The sequence below is a fragment of the Ahaetulla prasina genome, chromosome 2, assembly GCF_028640845.1.
Source record: "Ahaetulla prasina isolate Xishuangbanna chromosome 2, ASM2864084v1, whole genome shotgun sequence".
NCBI classification, from domain to species: Eukaryota; Metazoa; Chordata; class Lepidosauria; order Squamata; family Colubridae; genus Ahaetulla; species Ahaetulla prasina.
In genome coordinates this window covers 228,879,319-228,899,953 of record NC_080540.1, presented here as the reverse complement: position 1 = coordinate 228,899,953, position 20,635 = coordinate 228,879,319, and the positions used below count along the sequence as shown (strand labels likewise).

Sequence of the window (20,635 nt, the reverse complement as noted above, 5' to 3'; positions counted from 1 at the left end):
TCAGTCTTGGGTTACCAACAGAGCCTTTTACACATAACTCATTTTGCTGCGGAGGCTGGTAAATAAAAGGTGATCTCGCCAAGCGGAGGGGAAAAAAACCAAAACAGCTGCAGAGACGCTGGCAAGAACCTCCGAAGGGGCGGAGCGTCGAAGAGGTGGGGACAACTGGAATTCCTTCGTAGCCAATCGGCAAGGCTTCGGCCCGACCACTCACCAATTGGTGGGTCGAACGGGCGGGTGTTCGCGTCCTGGGACCGATCATATAGGGAGGGACGTCCAGAGTCTAGAAACGGGCAGGCGTTGTGGTTGCTGCCGCTGGCGAGCTTTGCTTTCCTCCACGCCCTGAGCTCCTGCGTCTGCGGGGTTGGGCTGCTTCCGTGGGTCCCCTCGAGAGGAATCGCCCCGATCCCTGCCTCAGAGGTGGCTGGAGACAGGGCGAAGCTTTGGGCAGGCTGAAGCCACTTCGCCTCTAGCGGTCTCTCGGGGCGCCTCTAGCGGTCTCTCGGGGCGCTCCGCCTTCACCAGGTCCGGCAACCGGGCGGGACCGAATGCCATTATTGCGCGCCTCTGCAGCCCCCTCGGACGCTTGGTTGTGGTGAGTAACTCTGGAGAGGTCGGGGGGCTGGGAAGCCCGGGGAGAGGTTACAAGAAGCAGAAACTGGAGAGGAAGGTCCCCTTTCCCCCGAGAAGCCCCCTCATTTGGGCTGTCTAGGATGGGCACCTTGCAGGCGGGGGAGGGGGGGCTTAGAGGTCTCCTCTTCTACCCTCCTTCCTGGGTCTGAGGGTATTGCCAGAACAATGGAAGAAACCCAGAGTCCGCTAAAAGGGAATGCCCGTGAATTCTAGTCGCTTTGGGATGCCCTTGCATTTCAAAGCAGCATTAAAACGCCGAGGGAAAAATCAGCATTTGATTGCCCAGAGTCGAAATTTAACTTTACTTTTAGCATTAAGGCAGGGCACTTATTCTGAATGAAAGGTAGCGGTTTTGCTAATGTGGGAAGATCCTTACAGGCAGCCACCTTGACCAGTTGGATTACAACTCCTGTCAAGTCTGATCCCAACGGCAAGGCACAAAAGTTACATGTGTCTATTTTCCATGTAAGCAAACTGAACGTCCACATCCACAGAACATCCTGAGTGAGACCCTCTGTGCTGCATTCAGTGACCCACGCAATCTTTTTTGAAGAGAGAAGCACGGTGTTGGTGTGGGTCAATTGATCTTTAGACACAAAAAAGGCTTTCAGTGGTTGAAAGAAAACAATGAAGGTCATACTCCTGATACAAACCTCTGGCTAAAGTACTTTTGCTTTGAGGAATGTATAACGTATAGTTTACATTTACACGTAAACTAAGAAATAAAGATGAATTATTTCTTTGGCTAAATCCATTCTACTTTATAATTCATCATTCTATATTGATATACATTAGAATACAAATAAGGTTACTTTGGTGCCAAAGTAATTCACCAGCCAACAAATCATGGATGCATTGATTAGACTCAGATTTTCCAAAGCCATAATGTAGCTTGTATACATTTGACTTAGTGTGTGGTGAGAACCAGTCAACAAATGAAAGTTATTGTGATATTTTACTCATGGTCCTAGTCAAATTTATCTGGTTTTATTTAGTTCATTTGTACTTGTATGAATGGAAACATTCAATCATAAGCAGCCATGGAATTATACTTCCAGAAAATTATATTTCTAGATAACCAAGACATGTCTAGGATTGGAGCTTTAAACAGATAACTTCATATTTGCTATTTTTCTGAAGTGCATTTTAAAGGAAGGGGATTCCTTTCTTTAGGTGCAGGAACTATGAAAATTACATCCAAAGATTTTTTAAAAAAATGAGAGATACAATGGAAACAAGGATAATATATAAAGATCCTAGCACATCAGAACTGTCTTTTTAAGTGGAATTTTAAAAATTAAATCTTCCAAAGCCAGCCTTATGGCCCACAGTAATACAAATTCTGAATTTCTAGATGCATACTACAAGAGAATATTCTGCAATCATGGCTTGTTTGGAGACAGCTGCCCCCCTTTCCCATCTTGCATGTTGGGCTTTTGACATTTCTTAATCTATGACAATTTATAGTATCGTCCAATGTGCTGAAAAATCTGCAATGAAACCCAACTTTATATTGCTTTCATGTTGATATAGATCTCTCTCAGAAGTCGTTAAAAGATGTTCTTGGATAGACTTAGGAAACACCTTGCGGATCTGAATTCACACATCCAACTAAATCATTTGTTTGATTTTACTTTCTATTGAATGCCTCGTATGAAAATGACTGTTGTGTTTAATTCACTTATAAAGCCACTTTCTAAGGCCTAGAATATTCCTGCATAACATTAAACTACAGTAGGTGCATTCACATGTCAAGCTAAAAGGAAAGCAAATGCACACCATAAAGATCTGTGACTTAAGACTAATGCTGACCTTTTTCACAAGGGGGAGACAGCAAAGCTCTAAACTCTCTTGAGTTCATAGAGGCATGAATCTGGCCACGATCTTTCTGGTTAATGGAGGGGGACTTTCTATCTTCCACTAAAGACAGCTCTGGTCTTAAAATTGTGCATCATCCTTTCCTCTATGTGACAGCAGAGTAGAACACACGTTGTTGACCCACATTCTATGAAGCGTCTTTATTACGAGGTAGAGGGGAAAAAATGCAATGAGGATGGTGGGTGTACGTTGCCTACTACGCCAAAGTTATAACGAAGTTTTTAACATGCTTTGTGATCCCAGTGGGTTATGATTTATTCACTAAACCCTATTTAATAAACAGAGCGCCCTATGAACTAGATCACTGTAAAAATAAAAGGAAGCAACTCTTTTTTTTAAAGCGCCAGATAAACCCAACTGTGATCCACCCCCCCTTCCCCTGCGTTTCATCTGGCCTTGCTCCTTGAAGGCGCACCAAACCTTCCTGGGCAATAAGGGTGGAGACGAGCAGGGCAGAAACATCGCGTTTGCAGGGAAGCCTTTCTAGAGAATTGCCAGCTTTACCCAACCCCCGCTACTTTTCTGAATGTATCTGACTACAATTCCTAATTTGGGATGGTAGGAGTTGCAAATCTAAGGCACCCCCCCTCCCCCGTTTCTCTATCTGGGGCGAGGGCGAGTCAAGAAGACGCCTCACATTTTCATTTGTGAAACCTCCGCGGCATTCGGGCCTTGAGCGCTACAAGGGAGCCGGGGAGGGGGAAGGGGGAGCGGACGGCTGGCGGCCGAGCTAAGGAATCGAAATCCCATCTTCGCGGCCTGGGTACAATTTGTTCAAGCATGACAGGAAAGCCAAGGGACAACCTCCCGTTTCCCACCCCCCCACCCCCGGCCTTCCCCCACCCCACCCGAAGGAGACCCTTCCTCCGGGTTAAGTCCCCGATAAGTGGCCTGAGTCACCCCCCACTCTCCGCGGATACTTAATTCAGCAGTGGCCCTGGCCGATTTCCATTCCCCCCCGAATGGAAATGGACCCTAGACGGGTCTAGGCAAAACAGCCGCGTCAATCTGGCGGGCGGCTAGCGATGGGCGGGCGGGGCAGCCAGGCCAGATCGCGGCTCTAACGCGAGGGACGCCGCGGCCGCCGCGCCTCTTTTCTCTCCCCCCCCTCCCCATTCTCTCGTGCAGGAAGCGAGCTGGAGGAGAAGGCGGGAGCCGCGGGGCGGGAGCCATGGCTGAGGGGCAGCAGGTGGGCCCCGCCGACGCCGACGCCTGGGAAATCGACGTGGAGAGCCTGGAAGAGCCCGAGCAGCTCGAGCGGCCGCCGCATGCGCCACCAGCGCCGCCTTCGCTACAGGACGACGAGGAAGACGACAACCAGGGTGACGATGACGACGACGAGGAGGAGGAGGGAGAAGAAGACGAAGACGTAGTCGAAGCCGGGGCAACGGGCGACCTTCTCCGCTTGCCTGGGTTGCCTCAGCCGCAGCTTGTCTCGCCGTCGCCGGCGGCGGAGGAGGGTGGCGTAAGCGGCGGGGAGCAGCCGGTCCGCAAGCTTAGCCGCACGCCCAAGTGCGCGCGTTGCCGCAACCACGGCGTGGTGTCCTGCCTGAAAGGCCACAAGCGCTTCTGCCGCTGGCGGGACTGCCAGTGTGCCAACTGCCTGCTGGTGGTGGAGCGGCAGCGCGTCATGGCCGCCCAGGTGGCGCTTCGCAGGCAGCAGGCCACCGAGGTAAGGGCCGGCCTCGCCCGTCCTCCCGTCCCTGAGCGACAGGTTCTTCTTGGCTCCCCCGGGCGGATTCCGCCCTCCGCTCTCCGGGCGAGGCTCCCCCGTCATCCCCATCCTCTCCTGCCTTGATTTCACCTCCGCGGAAAAAGAAGCCGGCCCGGGAGGCGGAGCGTTTTCTTAAGGAGGCCGCGCATGCGACGCTCGCCCCTAAAGGTGGCTTTTGCTCGTTCCCGGTCCGTGGATTTTCAGGTGTCCGCAGACGTTGGCCGGACTTGAGCCCGGGGGAGCTGATCTTCCGAGGAAAAGGCGTTGGTGGGCCTGAGGGCGGCGGCCGCGGAATCCAACCGGCCTCCTTTTTTGATAGAGCGGAGCCCCCAACGACCCTCTTGAGGAGCTGCCCCAGGACGGTGCGGGGAGCTGCGTTGGGACGGGGAATCCTCTGGGATCAGAGCGGCTTCAGTAATTAATCGCTTTCTGGAGCTGGAGCACCTTTTTGCTTCCCAAAGGAAAGATAATAGAATAATAATAAAATAGTAATAAAATGAAATACATTTATTTTGATGGGCCTCGACTGACTGCTTGGATTTAAACTGGCTATGAGGTGCCGATGCTGGTTAGTTGGCCTAATCTAACAGTTTTGTGAGACTGATTTGGCTTCGACCCAAGTATTTTAATTTGGGTTTTTGTGGAAGAGTGGGTTCCAAATTCCAATGGAATTTGTTCTCAGCTTTAGTTGCAACCTCTCTTCCGATTTACCTGTTTTTTCCTGGCTTCCTGAAAGCATTGAATGTAAGGTCTTCAATTTACTAGGGGAACAAATTGAATCCAGACTGTAACAAGTATACCCAAATTGACATTTTCCCCAGACAGTCTTTTCTTTCCATTATTTCCTCAGAATTAAGACTAAGATATCAGAAGCTAAGGTTTTAAAAAGAAAAAAACATGGATTTCAACCAGATATAAAGTCAATTTTAATTTAGACCAAGAATTTTTGTTAAAGCAATATTTTCTATCACATAGGGTTTAAGGGACTGTATCACACATGCTTAAGGTTTTCCTTTTAAACAAGTAGTATCAAATATGTTAGAAAATGCATTTTACTTTTTCAGCGGTGTAGTATGGTATGCATTTTGGCATTTTTTACTTTTACTTTTTCAACCGCAGAGTATAGTATGGTATGCATTTTGGCAATTTCTTCTGTGATCATTCCTAATGAAACTCTAATTGTATTTTGCATATTTTAGCCAAAGCTAAAGGTATTTAATATATTTGATTTGATTGAAAGAACTAAGTATATTTCTCCTTTGCTATTGGCTCTATTTGGGAGCTTGGAATAAAACTATACAGTATAACTTGTTTAGATCTTTGAGCCAATTGTTTAGAACTTAAATTCCTAATATATTTAAGGTCAAAGGAAGATACCTAATGTAGAAGGAATTCCATTAAAATGAGAATATGTTTAACTTGATTAATTAACCCATTTTCTCAGTTTGCATAGTACATTGAACTGTAGTCAAATGGCCAAATATACGGCACTAATTTATGAAGAGTTATAAATGCAGCTGCTGAATTGGTTTAAAAATGTGGTGAAACCCCAGTCTCTTTCTAGACTCTTAATTCAGGGAGTATGAAGAGTACTGGCTTTCTTTCAAAACTGCAACCTCAGAAATTGATACTGCTGGGAATAATAAGAATTTCTCTGATTTCTTTTTCCCTTCCATGTTTCTCTACTAGGATAAGAAGGGACATACAGGGAAACAGGCTAATTTTGAGCGCAGAACAGTGTACCAGAGACATGTTCGGACGCCTAGTTTGCTGGCTAAAAGCATTTTAGAAGGTAATAATTTTTAGCACTTTGAAGTTGCCTGTCTTTATATATCTTAGGAATTATTTTTGTGTGGTTTGTTAATATATAAACATCTTAACATCTATCAGTTTGATAATAAAAAGATTAAGAAAATTAGACAATTGTAAACACTCATGGACCCTGACCCACTATAAATCTTATAACAAAATCTTCTTAATTAGATTGTGATTTGTGCACTTTAATTCTGTCATAAAAAATAGAAGATGCTTTCTTAGAAATGAATTGATGACAGTGTTACAGCCAGTAACTGAATTATAATTTCTGGCAATTGATAAGGGCTAGATTAGATTATGCAAAGAAGTACAGAATCTACATACCTTGTTATTTGAGGATTTTAAAAATTAGCTAATATATGGAAATTCCCTTTCCATCTCTTAAAAGGATAGTCAGATTAAATTATGAAAATAAAGTATAGACTAGTTGCAGTGAACAACTTTTTAATTTCAACTTTCTCTTCATTTTGCCTCAACCTGTATTCAAATGTTGATTAAAAACATAAAGTGATATTTTGAGGAGTTAAAGTAGTATTTCTCTGTCAAAAGCATATATAACTTGTATCCTAGGAAAATTATATATTAAAATAGTTAATTTTAATTGAATATGCCTTTTTGAAGGCATTCATAGTGGAGTTCTTTTGCTTCCTAAGTAAGGTAATCCTATTATTTTATTATCTTTAGCATTTGATACAGATTTAGTAAAACTAAAGTCTCTGACCCAATTCTGTAGTGTTGAGAAAACTAGTAATTTAGAAATAGAAACAATCCATTTTTATTCAAGCAAGTGACATCTTGCTCTGCAACTTTATACCATATATAAATGTTTTATTTGGGTGAAAATCCCATTAAATTATTCATGGTTTTGAGCAATTATGCTTATTGGGCCTGTGGAAATGTGTGTATACATGAAATTCTCCTCTGCAACTTATTTGAGATTATGTCTCAATGAACTCAATAAGGCATATACTATATCTAAGAAGTAATGTCCACTATAGAACTGTTCTGTTGTAGTGCACTGAACCTTACAAAATCAGTTATTAAAGTTTCCTATGAGTTGACTTTGATTCCTGGTGAGTTCACTTATCTGTCCTTATTTTTCTCAACAATAATATGAAAATTGTTTGCCCTTGCCTTCTTCCAAAATAGATATCAGATCTAGTCAAAATCTCTGAAACTTCATAGATTTGCTGTTGTGAAAGTTTTTCATTCTTTGTCACGTTGACAAGCAGTACTTATTTCTGAGCAAATAAATATTTAAGTTGCACATCTCATGATGTCATTAGTGGATATTAATCAAGAGTTGTAGGACATGCTATAAGAATCTTCCTAGTTTTTCTTCACACCTTTCCCCCATTATTGGTAACACAGTACCACATGGGTATAATAGGATTTTTAAAAAAATTCTTCGCTTTTTTCTAATCACCAGAAAATACTAAGATGCAGACAGATTTGAAGGACAGTTGAATTTTTAGGTTTATGGGTTGACACTAAAGATATTTTAAAGAGAATGATCATTGATGATGTTACGGAAGAGATGGTATTATTGCTATATGTAAAAGCAAGCATATTGACCACAAAGAATAAAATTCAGAATCTGTAACAAATGAGCTTCTGAAAGTCTTCAGACTAGTTGTTTTTTTGAGTTTTCAAGACATCTCGGAAATTTAGAATATTGTTTTCAACTCAACACCATTTACTCAAAATGATTCAAAAATTTAATTCCAACTCCTATTTTTACATGCAGTTTGAATCCTATGGTGTTTTTTTTTTGAATGGGTGTGGTTGATAACATTTATTTGGAGTATGTGAAATGAGGATCATAAGTCAGAGCTGCAGAGACCATAATTTTGGAGAATAAATCCATTGGCTTTACTTAAGCTTTATTTCCAGCTAAAGGAAATAGGACTGTCACCTAACTATACAAAGTGATTTCTTTATATTTCTTCTTTTTCTTTTGGTTCAGTTTTTACATTCTTGCAAGGATACTTTCCTTGTAGGAGTAGAAACATTCTTATGCTTCATGCTGTCTTTTCTGATTTGTCTTAACTTTCTTTCTCTTTTCTCCTAGTACTCCTTGGATTTTATCTTTACCTCTGTGTACGTAGAGAGAATAGAAATGCACCAGTTGTAGGTATAGAGATCTTTCAAAATATTTGATAATTATCATAATAAAGAAATATTAATATAGTGAAATGGGGTATGAAAACTGATTTATGGGCTAATTATTATTGTGATGGTTCAGTGTGACTTTGGATATGGTGAAAGTAATTAGTAGTTGGAGACAAAAAGCACTATGTTCCTTGCACTTTTTTCTGTGCATCTTATCAAAAGGACAACTTGTACATCTATAAATAGATGTCTAAACATCTGATGCAAAGGTTGATCATAAATCTTGGCAGGTAATTAGCAAGTTTTGCTTTAGGTGTAAACCGGGAGGAAGGATAAATGAGGAAAATCATTCAAGTTCTTGTTCCTCAAATTTACATAAACTCCGAAGTTACCTGTTGAGGATAAGAAAGCACTGCGTATGCACCAAAGTGCCATACTCTAAAGCATTATCTTCAAGTGTTCGTGCAGGGAGAGGCCATGTTCTTTTACAGTACATTAGCTCTCTTATCATTTTGCTCTTTTTACACTTTTTTAGTTATTAAAACAATTATTTTCTCCCCTCCAAGGTTATCGTCCCATTCCAGCAGAACCTTACCTTGGAGGGAATTCGTCCTTGCCACCTCCTGTTAGTGACAGAATGAGAAAAAGACGGGCTTTTGCTGACAAAGAACTTGAGAACATAATGCTTGAACGGGAATATAAGGAACGAGAAATGATGGAAGCCACCCAGGCTGCTGCCTTCTTCCTGCCAAACCGCATGGTACATGGGCCCGAGTACAATTCTTATAAAAGTTTTAACTCTCATCAACTTGAAGCTTCCAGTAAGGAGTTGTGTGGTTTTCTGCCTACCTGCTTAGATCTGACTATGCAGTATTCAGGCTCAGGGAACATGGAACTGATCTCATCAAATTTGAGTGTGGCCACCACCTACAGGCAATATCCTTTACCCTCCAGATTCTTGGTGTGGCCAAAATGTGGCCCTCTCAATGATGCCCTTCTCTATCAGCAATGCCTTCTAAATGCTACCACAGTCCAGTCTCTCAAACCTGGAGTAGTTTGGGACAATAAAGCTTCACATGGCCAGGACTTTCCCATCTCTGAACATGACATCACATTGTCAAAAAATGAGAACACGTTGCACCATCCTCATGTTCGGGAACTTGAGACACGGCAAAACGAACTCCAAAACATCTCTCGGGAGGCTCATGAGAGGTCAGCGTTTTCATCTCCCAAGAGGACCTTTTCACAGATACCTGGCAAGGATCCTACAGTTCATCAGGACCCGCCTCTCAACCAGATCAACAAAGAAAGCAACAAGCAGCATCTGCTACTGCCACCCTCATCCAAATATAGCCCATTCCATTCATTATTCCAGCAGACGCTTCATAGCAAATCAGGATCAGAGTTAAAAACCAGTTTTGATGAGGCATCCAAGAAATATAGAGAGTGCACCTTCAGAGAAAACCAAAAGTACAAATTCAGCATTGACAGATATGCAAAAGACTTTCTGGAGACTAAACAAGTTGTAACAAAATTATCAGCAAATGAACCGTTACCATTTTCTGTTGAATCAATTCTTAAGCGACCATCTTCAATGGTCACCAATGTTTCTCAGTAGGCTGACAATGTGATCTTCCAAACAAATCTATTGGCATTTAGAATTGAACTTAACCATATGTGCCAAGAAGTAAGCCCCTTTGAATTCATTAGAGAGTTCTTTTGCTAGCCACTTCGTCCACCATACACTTGAAAGATGTTCTTCAGATTTTGTTGAAATTGATTTCCAACAAACAGGTTTTGAACTACAACACAGCATTAATATCAGTTGTTTTCAGACTGGCTGAGTTGCCCTTTCTGGGGAATTGACTATTCTAAAATGCAATTATTGATATGCTATCTGACAAACGCATAGCCACTGCCTTTTGCCACCATGATTTTGGAAAATAGAATTTCAGATGTAAAGGGGGTTATTAAAATGTACATAGTATGCATGTTTTTATATGAAAATAAAATATTTAAATGTTTTGCAAATTAAAATAGTGCATTCTGTGAGGATTTTAAAAGTTATGAATGCATACACACATATGCAAAATCCGCCCCAGTTTGTTGAATATCTTCATTTCATCTCTGTTGCAATAACGTGAATGCAGAATAATACTTTTGATTCATAATCATCAAGTCGAGTCCAGGAAAGAAATGGACCCAGGGTCATTCAGATTAATAGATGTAAGGCCCCAGATGATTCAAGACTTGGCCATTTGACTTGCTAGATTAATTGCTCTAGATTGTATGTCTATTTCTTCTTGCAATATGGTTACCTATGACTTTCTAACATTTACATGCAAAATGTAATGCATTTGATACCTTTCTGGAATACTCACCAATGCCTATGATAGGAGAGATGTTTGAATTTGTCCTGTAGTATTCTGATATATATAGTATTTCACCAAAGCCTTCCTTTTACCACATGGGCAGCGGAGACCTACCACAAAATTGTATACCTCTTCCTGCAGCTTCCCTCTATCTCAAAATGTCTCTAAGAATATAGGGTAGTGCTTAATTTGATATATACAAAATGACATTTTCTTCATCACTAATGTGATTCTGGCTAACATAAGCCATACTAGATTGGTTACCTAGAACATACATCCTGATCAGAGCTGGTCCTTTTGGCCTTGGCTGCCAACTTTCACTAGGTCAAAGGCTGTATTAAGTCTCAATTACACTTTGGAGTGGTACCAGTGGTGGGGTTCTATCGGTTCACCCTGGTTTGGGTGAACCGGTAGCAGTGGTGGCAGGAGGCTCCGCCCACCCACCTGGACATCATCACGGATGCTCTGCGCATGCTCACAGTTCCGAGCTGGTACGTTCAAAGAATACGGTGTGCGTCCAAGATACCTTGTGGAGTGCACCAGGTCATGAGGTTTTGTTTTAATGCCTGGAGGATGTGGGATTCTGGATGGTTAAATCCAAACAAGCCTGAGTGGCTTGGAATTTTGGATCTCCCGGTTCTTGGTACTTTCCTTCCATATTTTGTTCTTGATGAGGAAATATTGCCCTAAACAGATCTGAGGTGAAATCTGGAGGTCATCCCAGACTCGTGGCTCTTGCTGGAGAAAGATGGCAGCCATGTTTTTACAACCACCTTCTGGTTGTGTATTAGCTATGCTTGTTGCTAGATTGGGGACTTGTGACTCCAGACTGGAGTATTGTAGTGCGTTCTTCATGAGGCTGCCCTTTAAGAGCGTTTGGAAGCTTCAGCTGGTGCAGAATACAGCAGTGCCATCAGTTAATGGCATTAGTTACTTGGCATGTGACATTGCTGCTTCCCTAGCTGCCCTGGCTTCTTATGTGCTTCTGGGTGCAATTCAAGGTGCTGGTTTTTACCTTTAAAGTCCTCTATGGCATGAGACGGTAAATTAGAGAACTCTCTCTTCCCAATTGTATCTCCTCATTCTACCTGGCGCAGCAGGACAGGGAAACTGGGTCCCATTGGCTAAGGCAGGGATGTCCAACACTGGCAGCTTTAAGACTTGTGGGCTTCAACTCCCAGAGTAGCTGGCTAGGGAATTCTGGGAGTTGAAGTACACAAGTCTTGAAGATGCCAAGGTTGGACACTATGGTCTAAAGATTGTTAGCTGGTGGGTCCCAGAAAAAGACCCTTTTCTGCCATGTCTTCCAGCCTTTGAAACATTCCTTCCAAAACCAGACTAACCTTGATTGCTGGCTTGTTACAGGGCCTTCAAAACTTGGGTTTGTGCCTCGCCTGGGGCCCCGAGTATGTGAAGGAGCCCATCTCTTGTCTTTGCTGATAGTTGAATATGGCAAAGAACTTCAGGAAAGGGGGAACAGTCATGGAGAGTATGACCCATGGTGCTGGACTTCCATTTTGTACTTCTAATTTTGTTTGTCCTTAGCCACACAAATTACCTTAGAATGATCAGCTTCAATAATAAAAGTTGCTTGGCAAGGGCCAGTAATATTTGATTCAGTGTATTCAATGCACAAAAATCCTATTTGAAGGCATTTTGTATATGGTCAGAAGCACTATTTCTTTTCGGTCTTGCTAATTCCCTGTCAAGATACGACATAGAAAACCGAAGCAGAAGCAGCCGGCTCTGCAACAGTTGCCACATCATTCATTTGAAATAGTTTGGGTTACCTTCTGGGTAGAGTTCAATGCAGCACTTCAATCTGGAAGTTAGCAGAGTGTGGATGACAAATTTCCCCTATGACAAAGAGGCACTTCTAGCTTCCTGTCTGAATTCCATTTCTTCACCAGGAACTTACAGCATTTTTTAAAGTTATCCAATTATTATTGTGCCAAAATTCAGCAACATGCTTCCTTTCTACTGTATTTCTCAAGATGCTCAGCTGCCTAACTTCACTGTTAATGGGAATAAAATAATGGTGGAGCAAACATTTGATCATTGGATTTATAATTTGCCTACCATTCAGAAGCCCAAATGGACCTAGGGATTTAATGGGAAATTAAATATATTTCTCTGCCATTTTTCCTGCCCCATTTCCACTGAGTTTGATACTGCTTCCTTTCTACTGTATTTCTCAAGATGCTCAGCTGCCTAACTTCACTGTTAATGGGAATAAAATAATGGTGGAGCAAACATTTGATCATTGGATTTATAATTTGCCTACCATTCAGAAGCCCAAATGGACCTAGGGATTTAATGGGAGATTAAATATATTTTACCCTTACAGGAAAAAGATTAAATTAGTGCAGTAAAGAAAAGCATGGCTTCAGCTGCATGGCTTTGGTTGCCATCTTGACTTTTTTGACCCCCTGTGGACATCCTTGTCTGAAGTGAAGCTCATGCTAAAGATACAGTGCCTGGTCTTCCATCCAGTGAATCAGCTTTTGTAGCTGAATGTAAATTTGAACCATGGACTCCTTGCTGCACATGTCTACCTTTTATGAATCTGCTTCCGAGAACGAGCCACATTTTCGAAGCAGAGCCTTTTATTATCTTAGGACTAGTTCCATTCATTGGAAAAAAGGATGCCAACTCACCTAATGTAACTGCCTGTTCTTCTCTGGCAAAACAAAATGTGAGCAAACTTCAGTCTTCTCTCGGACAGGAAGGAAAAGAGGTCTTGTTCCATACAGACAAGCTCTACAAGAGGCTCTGCCGAAAAAAACAACACCCAACACCACCAGCATTATTTTGTTATCCTGCATTCTTCGCACTGAAAATGCAAAGAAAGTTACATGCATCTGGATCCAAAGGGCACACTGGCTGTGGAGGCTGACCCCATCTGCTTTCAGAAGCTCTAATGTAGTAAATAGCACTATAATAACATAAATTGTGTCTATGTAGCAGAGAAATTACCTTGTCAGTATCTATTGGGTCATCATGTTTCCCCAGCCAGCACTTGGCATAAAATCACCGATCTTCTGATACACATCATGGTTAAGCTCGGCATCTCAGCATAACTTGGCAGCAGATTCACAGCTATGATTTTGCTATAATCTTTCTTGAGAATAATAATAAAATCATATCCAATGGTTGCTTTCTCGCTGCCAGCTAGAAGAAGTCAGGAACTTTTACATCTTTGCAGGTATTTAATTTGAGATGTTTTCTGCCCTGCCAAATTCACAGATGGTTGGTGTGCCATTTAGCAATTTTGAAGTTGGGTTGTGGTAAGTTTATACAATGACCATCTCGAATTTGGGAACTCCTGTTCTGCCACTGCAGTCTTAACCCTTCTATTGGCTACAGAAAAACACAAGAACAGTTACAAAATTTGCTGTATTGGGGCTACTTTATTGTCTCCTAGATTCCCAGGAGAGTGGTAACATTCTTTCATGTGGCTTAAAATTCCGCATTCTTGACAGAAAATAATTGAGAAGCACTGCACTATGTCAAGCAATAGTCTTTATCCATTTGTATATTATATACAAAGTCAATTTATTGCCCCCAACAATCTGGGTCCTCATTTTACCTACCTTATAAAGGATGGAAGGCTGAGTCAACCTTGGGCCTGGTGGGACTTGAACCTGCAGTAATTGCAAGCAGCTGCTGTTAATAACAGACTGCATTAGCAGTCTGAGCCACCAGAGGCCCCTTTTTATTCTCAAGGATTTTATTCAAATGCTTTTCCACTCATCAAAAGATGAATAACTGGAGTCAGGGACAATGCAGGAGAGCATCTGACAAATTTCTCTGGTTAGCTTTACCTGACCATCAATCAGTGGCATCTATGGAAGTAGGATAGTCAAAATTCTGATGGTTGGACCCCCGACTCATCTTTATGATGGTTGCAATGTCCTTTTGCAACCTTTTGGCAAGCAAAGTCAATGGAGAAGCCAGATTTACTTAACAACCTTGCCACTAACTTAACAACAGCAGTGATTCATAAATGTCTCAATCAGCAACAGAAATTTTGGACTCCATTGTGATCATAAGTCGAGGGCTAGTTGTATATGAAAAGTTGGATGTAGGATTGCCAGAAAAGAAGAGGGAGGACACTGCTAGTTATCAGCATTGAAAAATCAACTGTCTACCATCTTGAAATAGCCCTGTTTGTAATCATTGATCATATTTTAACCAAAGCCATCCATTCAGAAATTTCTTTTTTTTACTTTGCCCTGAGTAACCTCAAAATGGAGGAGACTCTGGCTTTCATTCAGGTTTGTCTTCCTATTCTTCTATTTGAAGAAGAAATGTATTTCATTTATATTTCCCAAATCCCTACCATTATGATGGGTCTCATACGCAACGATACAATCCCTAGGATTTACAGTGGCAACTAAAGAGAGCGGATTTGTAGATCTCCGAGTATTCAGCAGACCCCTCAAGAATTCATGTTGCTGGAGGCAACAGGAAAGTTGCAATATTTCTCTATTTAAGTAGAACCCTAAAATCCACCAAGCTTAATGCAAAAGACATGCAAGTAGTCTTTCAATTATGACGACAATTGGGATCAGAAAATTTGTTAAGTAGTGCATACCCAATTTCGTAACCCCCTTTTTTTTTGCCACAGCTGTTAAATAAATCACTATAGTCATTAACCAAGATATAATGTGATCTTGATTTGTGATTGCAGGATGCTGTCATCAGTGAGAGCTGGTTGCCAAGCACCCATGTGATCATGTGAAGTGGTGTGAAAGTCATAACTTCAAGGATGGGGCATTAAGTAACTTTTTTCAGTAGCATAATTTTGAACTGTCACTAAATGAATGGTTGTTGTGACTCCGGTTCCCGAGCCTGTCCTCACGGAAGAAGATGACTCTGAAAGTGAAGGGGAGGAGCTGACAAGGCCTCCCTCTCCAGGACCCTCCTTTCTGGCAACACCTCAGGTTCCAGCTGAAGGTGAGGAGGAAGGCATGTCAGAGCACCCACTTATAGGGTGGTGAAAATCAATCTTGGATTGATCCCAGGCAGCATCGGAGGGAGAGGCGTGCACAGCAAAGGAAGAGGCGTGGAAGGGCCAGAGATTGCTAAGTCACTGAGCCATGCCCCACAGGGGATAAAAGTGGGTGGGGTTGCTCTGCAGGCTCTGTGATGGACAAAAACTGCATATCATGAGCTTCGGATGGGATATTTTTTAGAATTAAGGCTTGGACTTTGTGAATTACTTCAGACTACTCTTTGAACTTTTGGTTGCCCCAGCAACGGACTACAGATACGCAGACTCCTGTTTCTAGAGGTGATAAGAAACTTGGCAGGTATTCGGAAAGTAGCTGCCAGAACTTTTAACTGCTAAAGGGATTCAGGCCGGCTTGTAAAAATAAATGACTGGTAGACGTCGTTTGCTCGTGTGTCTTCCTATGTGAGGTGGAGGGACAGAACAATGGTTGTTAGTTGAGGACTACCTGTACACTAAAATAAAAACATCCTGGTTTCCAGAATTTGTTCTGAGTGCAGTTAATCTTCAATTTACAATCATAATTGAACCTAAAATTTATGAAGTGAGAAATGTGTTAAATGAGTTTTACGACTTTTCTTGCCACATTTGTTAAACGAATCATTGCAGTTGTTAAATGAGTAACATGGTTGTTAAAAGCATCTGGTTTTCCCATTGACTTTGCTTGTGAGAAGGTCACAAAAGGCGATTATATGACTCCTGGACATGGCAACCGTCATAAATGTGAGTCAGTTGTCAAGCATCCGAATATAAATCACCTGATCTTGGGGCTGCTACAACGGTTGTAAGTGTGAAAAACAGTCATAAGTCACTTTTTTCAGCGTTGTTGTAACTTAGAATGGTCTCTGTTGTAAGTCGAGGACTACCTGTGCCAGAACAGAGGAGGACTCACAAAAAGTAACCCTAGGCTTTTTTAAAATTGCCATTGTTGCTGCAACAGTGATATTTTTTTCAGTGGCTGATGACATCCTGAACGGGGGCAGAATAAAACCTGAGGACGAGGCCATCACACTGCCTGCCAACATTGCTTTGTGCTGACTCAAGGATGGGTGGATAACTCTTTTAAGACAAGACCAGGGAAAGGCCCAGGGATAGAAAGCTATTTGATTGGGAGGGGAAAACATTTCCTTTTGTTCCTAGTGGGCTATTGCTGACTCATTGTAATTACTTTTTTAGAAAATAGAAATTATAACTGAGTCATTCATGGCTTGTTTTGAAATTATGATATAAACAAGCTTAATGTCAAGACTGCCAAAAGACGTGAGCTTCCTCCAGGAGGAAAATCTTCAGGATAGGTTCGCGAAATATGTTGTATTTTTAATGTGCCAAAATGGGTGACGAGTGATGGGACCTCTTCATTTGTATTTAGTGGATCTGTTCTTTTAATGTGTACTTTAAATCTTTGCCATGGATATTGTATAGGATGGCTCGTGGCTTATGTTCTTAGTCACTGCCAAAAGTAAACTTAGTAAACTGCCAAAAGTCTATGGTAGGTATAAATTTGAGAAATAAGTAATTAAAACCCATCCCACAAATTGTTTTGCCCTTTCAGAATGATTTTATGTGTGTTTCCGCTGGGCATGGTTTTTAAATTCTCCTATTAGCAGTCTTCCAATATTTATGGGGCTGCCACATAGAAGAGAGGGTCAACCTAATCTCAAAGCACCTGAAGGCAGAACAAAAAGGAATGGATGGAAACTGATCAAGGAAAGAACCAACCTAGAATTAAAGGAGAAATTTCCTGACAGTTAGAACAATTAATCAGTGGGAAGACTTGCTTCCAGAAGTTGTGGATGCTCCAACACTGAAAGTTTTTAAGAAGAGATTGGACCACCATTTGTCTGAAATGGTAGAGCGTCTCCTGCTTGAGCTGGGGGTTGCACTAGAACAGGACTCTCCAACCTTGGCAACTTTAAGACTTGTGGACTTCAACTCCCAGAATTCCTCAGCCAGTTGCTGAGACCTCCAACGTCCCTCCCAACTCTGTTGTTCTGTTATCTATTAAAATATCACGAAGAGGAAAGACATTTGTCAAGCAAATAAGCTCTCCATGTCAGTAGTTGTGGATCAAATTTTGCAGCTTAGTGTGATTTAAAATCTAGTCTTTCTACAGTTGCCCGTGATTATCTTGGTGAGCAGAAGACTCTGGTCTTGGGCCGGTTTAGCTCAGGCTGGTAAGGCCTGTTATTAAGAACACAAAGCCTGCAATTACTGCAGGTTCGAGCCCGGCCCAAGGTTGACTCAGCCTTCCATCCTTTATAAGGTAGGTAAAATGAGGACCCAGATTGTTGGGGGGGCAATAAGTTGACTTTGTAAAAATATACAAATAGAATGAGACTATTGCCTTATACACTGTAAGCCGCCCTGAGTCTTCGGAGAAGGGCGGGGTATAAATGTAAACAAAAACAAAAAAAAGACTCTTTCTTTGCAAAAGAAAATGAAACAAACTGGCTTTTCAACTCTTTCTGGAGTGTGGCTGTCAACATCGGCCAATTTCTTTCAGAAGGTGCCAGAGACAAAATAATTAGAAACAAGGATACATACATCACAAGAAAAGTCAGAGGCAGTGCAGGGCCAAAGTCTTGCTTTTTTTTCTTTCAGCTGCAGCATTACCCAAACCTGACAGGTACAGCTGTAATCCAAATAGTTGAAGATGACCTCACCACACTTTGAATTTTTTTCTTCCAATTTTATTCTCCACTTCTTTCATGTCTTCCCCTCTCAGGGAAAGGAATGAGGAAAAATCCCCTCATTCAATATATTGGATATGTTCCAAGACTTCACTCATGTCTACTTTCATCTCTTCTTTCATTCAGTTCAAAAAAAACCTGTATCATCTTAAGCTGCTTTGTAACCAGCAACACATTTGTGTCTTTCCCAGTCAAAGCTCCTGAATTAGCATATTATAAATTCGGCTTGTAAATTAAATACTGTAAATGCTGCTCATCTAGGAAATAGTTTTCAATGGATGCTGGACACTTCTCCAGATTAGACATATTCAGAAATCCATCTGTAGACAAAGCAATAAACAAACAAAGATCACAGCTATTAATACTGAATTCATATCAACATAATTAATTTGAGTGTTTTTTGTCTTCTCTCCTTTTCTCCCTCTTTTCTCCAAACAATTTATCAAAAAAGACATGTCATATTCATTGAGAAGGTGGCAACCAATGATAGACATCTTCTCAATGAATATGACATGTTTTTTTTGATAAATTGTTTGGTAAACATAGTTTTAAAAACAATTAATGCTGGATCAAATGTTGCAATTTAATGTTTGCTGAACTTTTGTCTTTTTACAGTTTTAATTCCATTGCATTCAGAGCGGCAGAAAATTGAATCTGTAGAATTTAATTCTTGGGATCTGACCTTTCTTTCTCTCTCTCTGAAATTTATTGGAATTCATATGAAACAAAGAGTAGCTACACGGTGACTCTAATTACCTCTGCCCCCACAAACTCATGAGTGTCAATCATAAGACAGCTTTGCAGTTTACCGGGGAGGGGAAAATGCAGGTCTGCCTGCCTTCCCCCCTCTCTACATCATAACACCATGGTGTGGAAATAACCTTCACCCACTGAGTTCTGGAAATTGAGTTCTCTCCTTTATTTTTACCGCCTGTGGCGCACTTGGCTCTAGCTCAGATCTAATAAAATTTAAGGCTGATTGGATGGCATCCAGTTTTTAAATTCGTTTGCATTATTTTCAAGAAAAACGGACTGTAGACTGAACCGCAACATTTCTTTCTTTCAATATACCAAATTGAACGGGAGAAAAACCTTCGCAGTTGAATTACGGGAGAGTCCAACGTGTTGCCTACAGCATCTCCTCTAAAGACAGGCAGCTCCTATGATCAGGGTGCATGTTTGGGCTTGAAAGGCAGATCCTGGACTAGTTGCGTGGTACATCTGTTTGGCTGACTTTTTAACCATGGAGTGTTACTTTATTGCTAAGCTTAAGGAAAAAAGAAACAGAGATTGAAAGCTGGACTTGGAGGATGTTGCTGTCCTTCTAAGTACATTCAGATGTCTACCAAGGAAGCCCCGTGCTTTCTTTTCAGCTCATTTTCACCTCCCTGGTACAATGCAAGTTCTTATTATTGAAAAACAATATTAGTGTCAGAATAACAACAGCAACCAAATTCCAAACGTTTACATGATAATTCCCGGAACACCCGCAGAAGGATAGTTGGCATCAGCTATTCGTGTTTCTTATCCAGCAGTCCTTGACCTGGGTAATGATTGCTTTAGATGATAGATGTTCTCGTCAGGTTCTTCAAAGTCCTTTGCTAATATTCTCAGCTGTCCTGCTCATATTGCTGCCTGCAAGATGTTAGTCTAGTAAGATGCATTGCTTTTCCACTGTTGGTTGTCTGTATTTTCTAGAAGAATTAGACCGAAGCAGCTGTATTTGAACCCCTGTTTGATAGCATAGACTTTCATGACCAGGGGTCTCCAACCTTGAAAACTTTAAGACCTGTAGACTTCAACTCCCAGAATTTCTTTAAAGCCATGGAGCGCTTTAAAGGTGGTAACCAATACCTTGAAGCGCACCCGGAAGACAACAGACAGCCAGTGCAGTCTGCGCAGGATGGGTGTTACATGGGAGCTCCAAACCGCTCCCTCTATCACCCGCGCAGCTGCATTCTGGACTAACTGGAGCCTCCGGGTGCTCTTCAAGGGGAGCCTCATGTAGAGAGCATTGCAGTAGTCCAAGCGAGAGGTAACAAGAGCATGAGTGACCGTGTATAGGGCATCCTGGTCCAGGAAGAGGCGCAACTGGCGAATCAGGCGGACCTGATAAAAAGCTCTCCTGGAGACGGTCGTCAAGTGATCTTCAAAAGACAACCGCCCATCCAGGAGAACGCCCAAGTTGCGCACCCTTTCCATCGGGGCCAATGATTCGCCCCCAACAGTCAGCCGCGGCTGCAGCTGACTGTACCGGGGTGCCGGCATCCACAGCCACTCCGTCTTGGAGGGATTAAGCTTTAGCCTGTTCCCCCCTCCAGACCCGAAATCTCACAGATGCCAACAGGGATGTCCACAGCAGAAGTAAAAAAGTCATGATGGTAGTTGTGTGACACATTTTTTTAAA

General features: G+C 41.9%; 1 protein-coding gene across 2 annotated transcripts; it reads left to right on the top strand.

The window, feature by feature from the left end:
• Positions 1-269: 269 nt before the first annotated feature.
• On the top strand, positions 270-10,165 carry DMRT2 (doublesex and mab-3 related transcription factor 2). Of its 2 annotated transcripts, XM_058173245.1 has the most exons (5): positions 270-595; positions 3,640-4,183; positions 5,915-6,017; positions 8,112-8,174; positions 8,719-10,165. In XM_058173245.1, the coding sequence occupies exons 1-5, from the start codon at positions 549-551 to the stop codon at positions 9,768-9,770; spliced, it is 1,809 nt and encodes a 602-aa protein (XP_058029228.1). In that variant the 5' UTR covers positions 270-548; the 3' UTR covers positions 9,771-10,165. The 2 variants fall into 2 exon arrangements, with proteins under 2 accessions (XP_058029228.1, XP_058029229.1); XM_058173246.1 differs by lacking the exon at positions 8,112-8,174 and having other exon boundaries at positions 8,719-10,164.
• Positions 10,166-20,635: the final 10,470 nt, after the last annotated feature.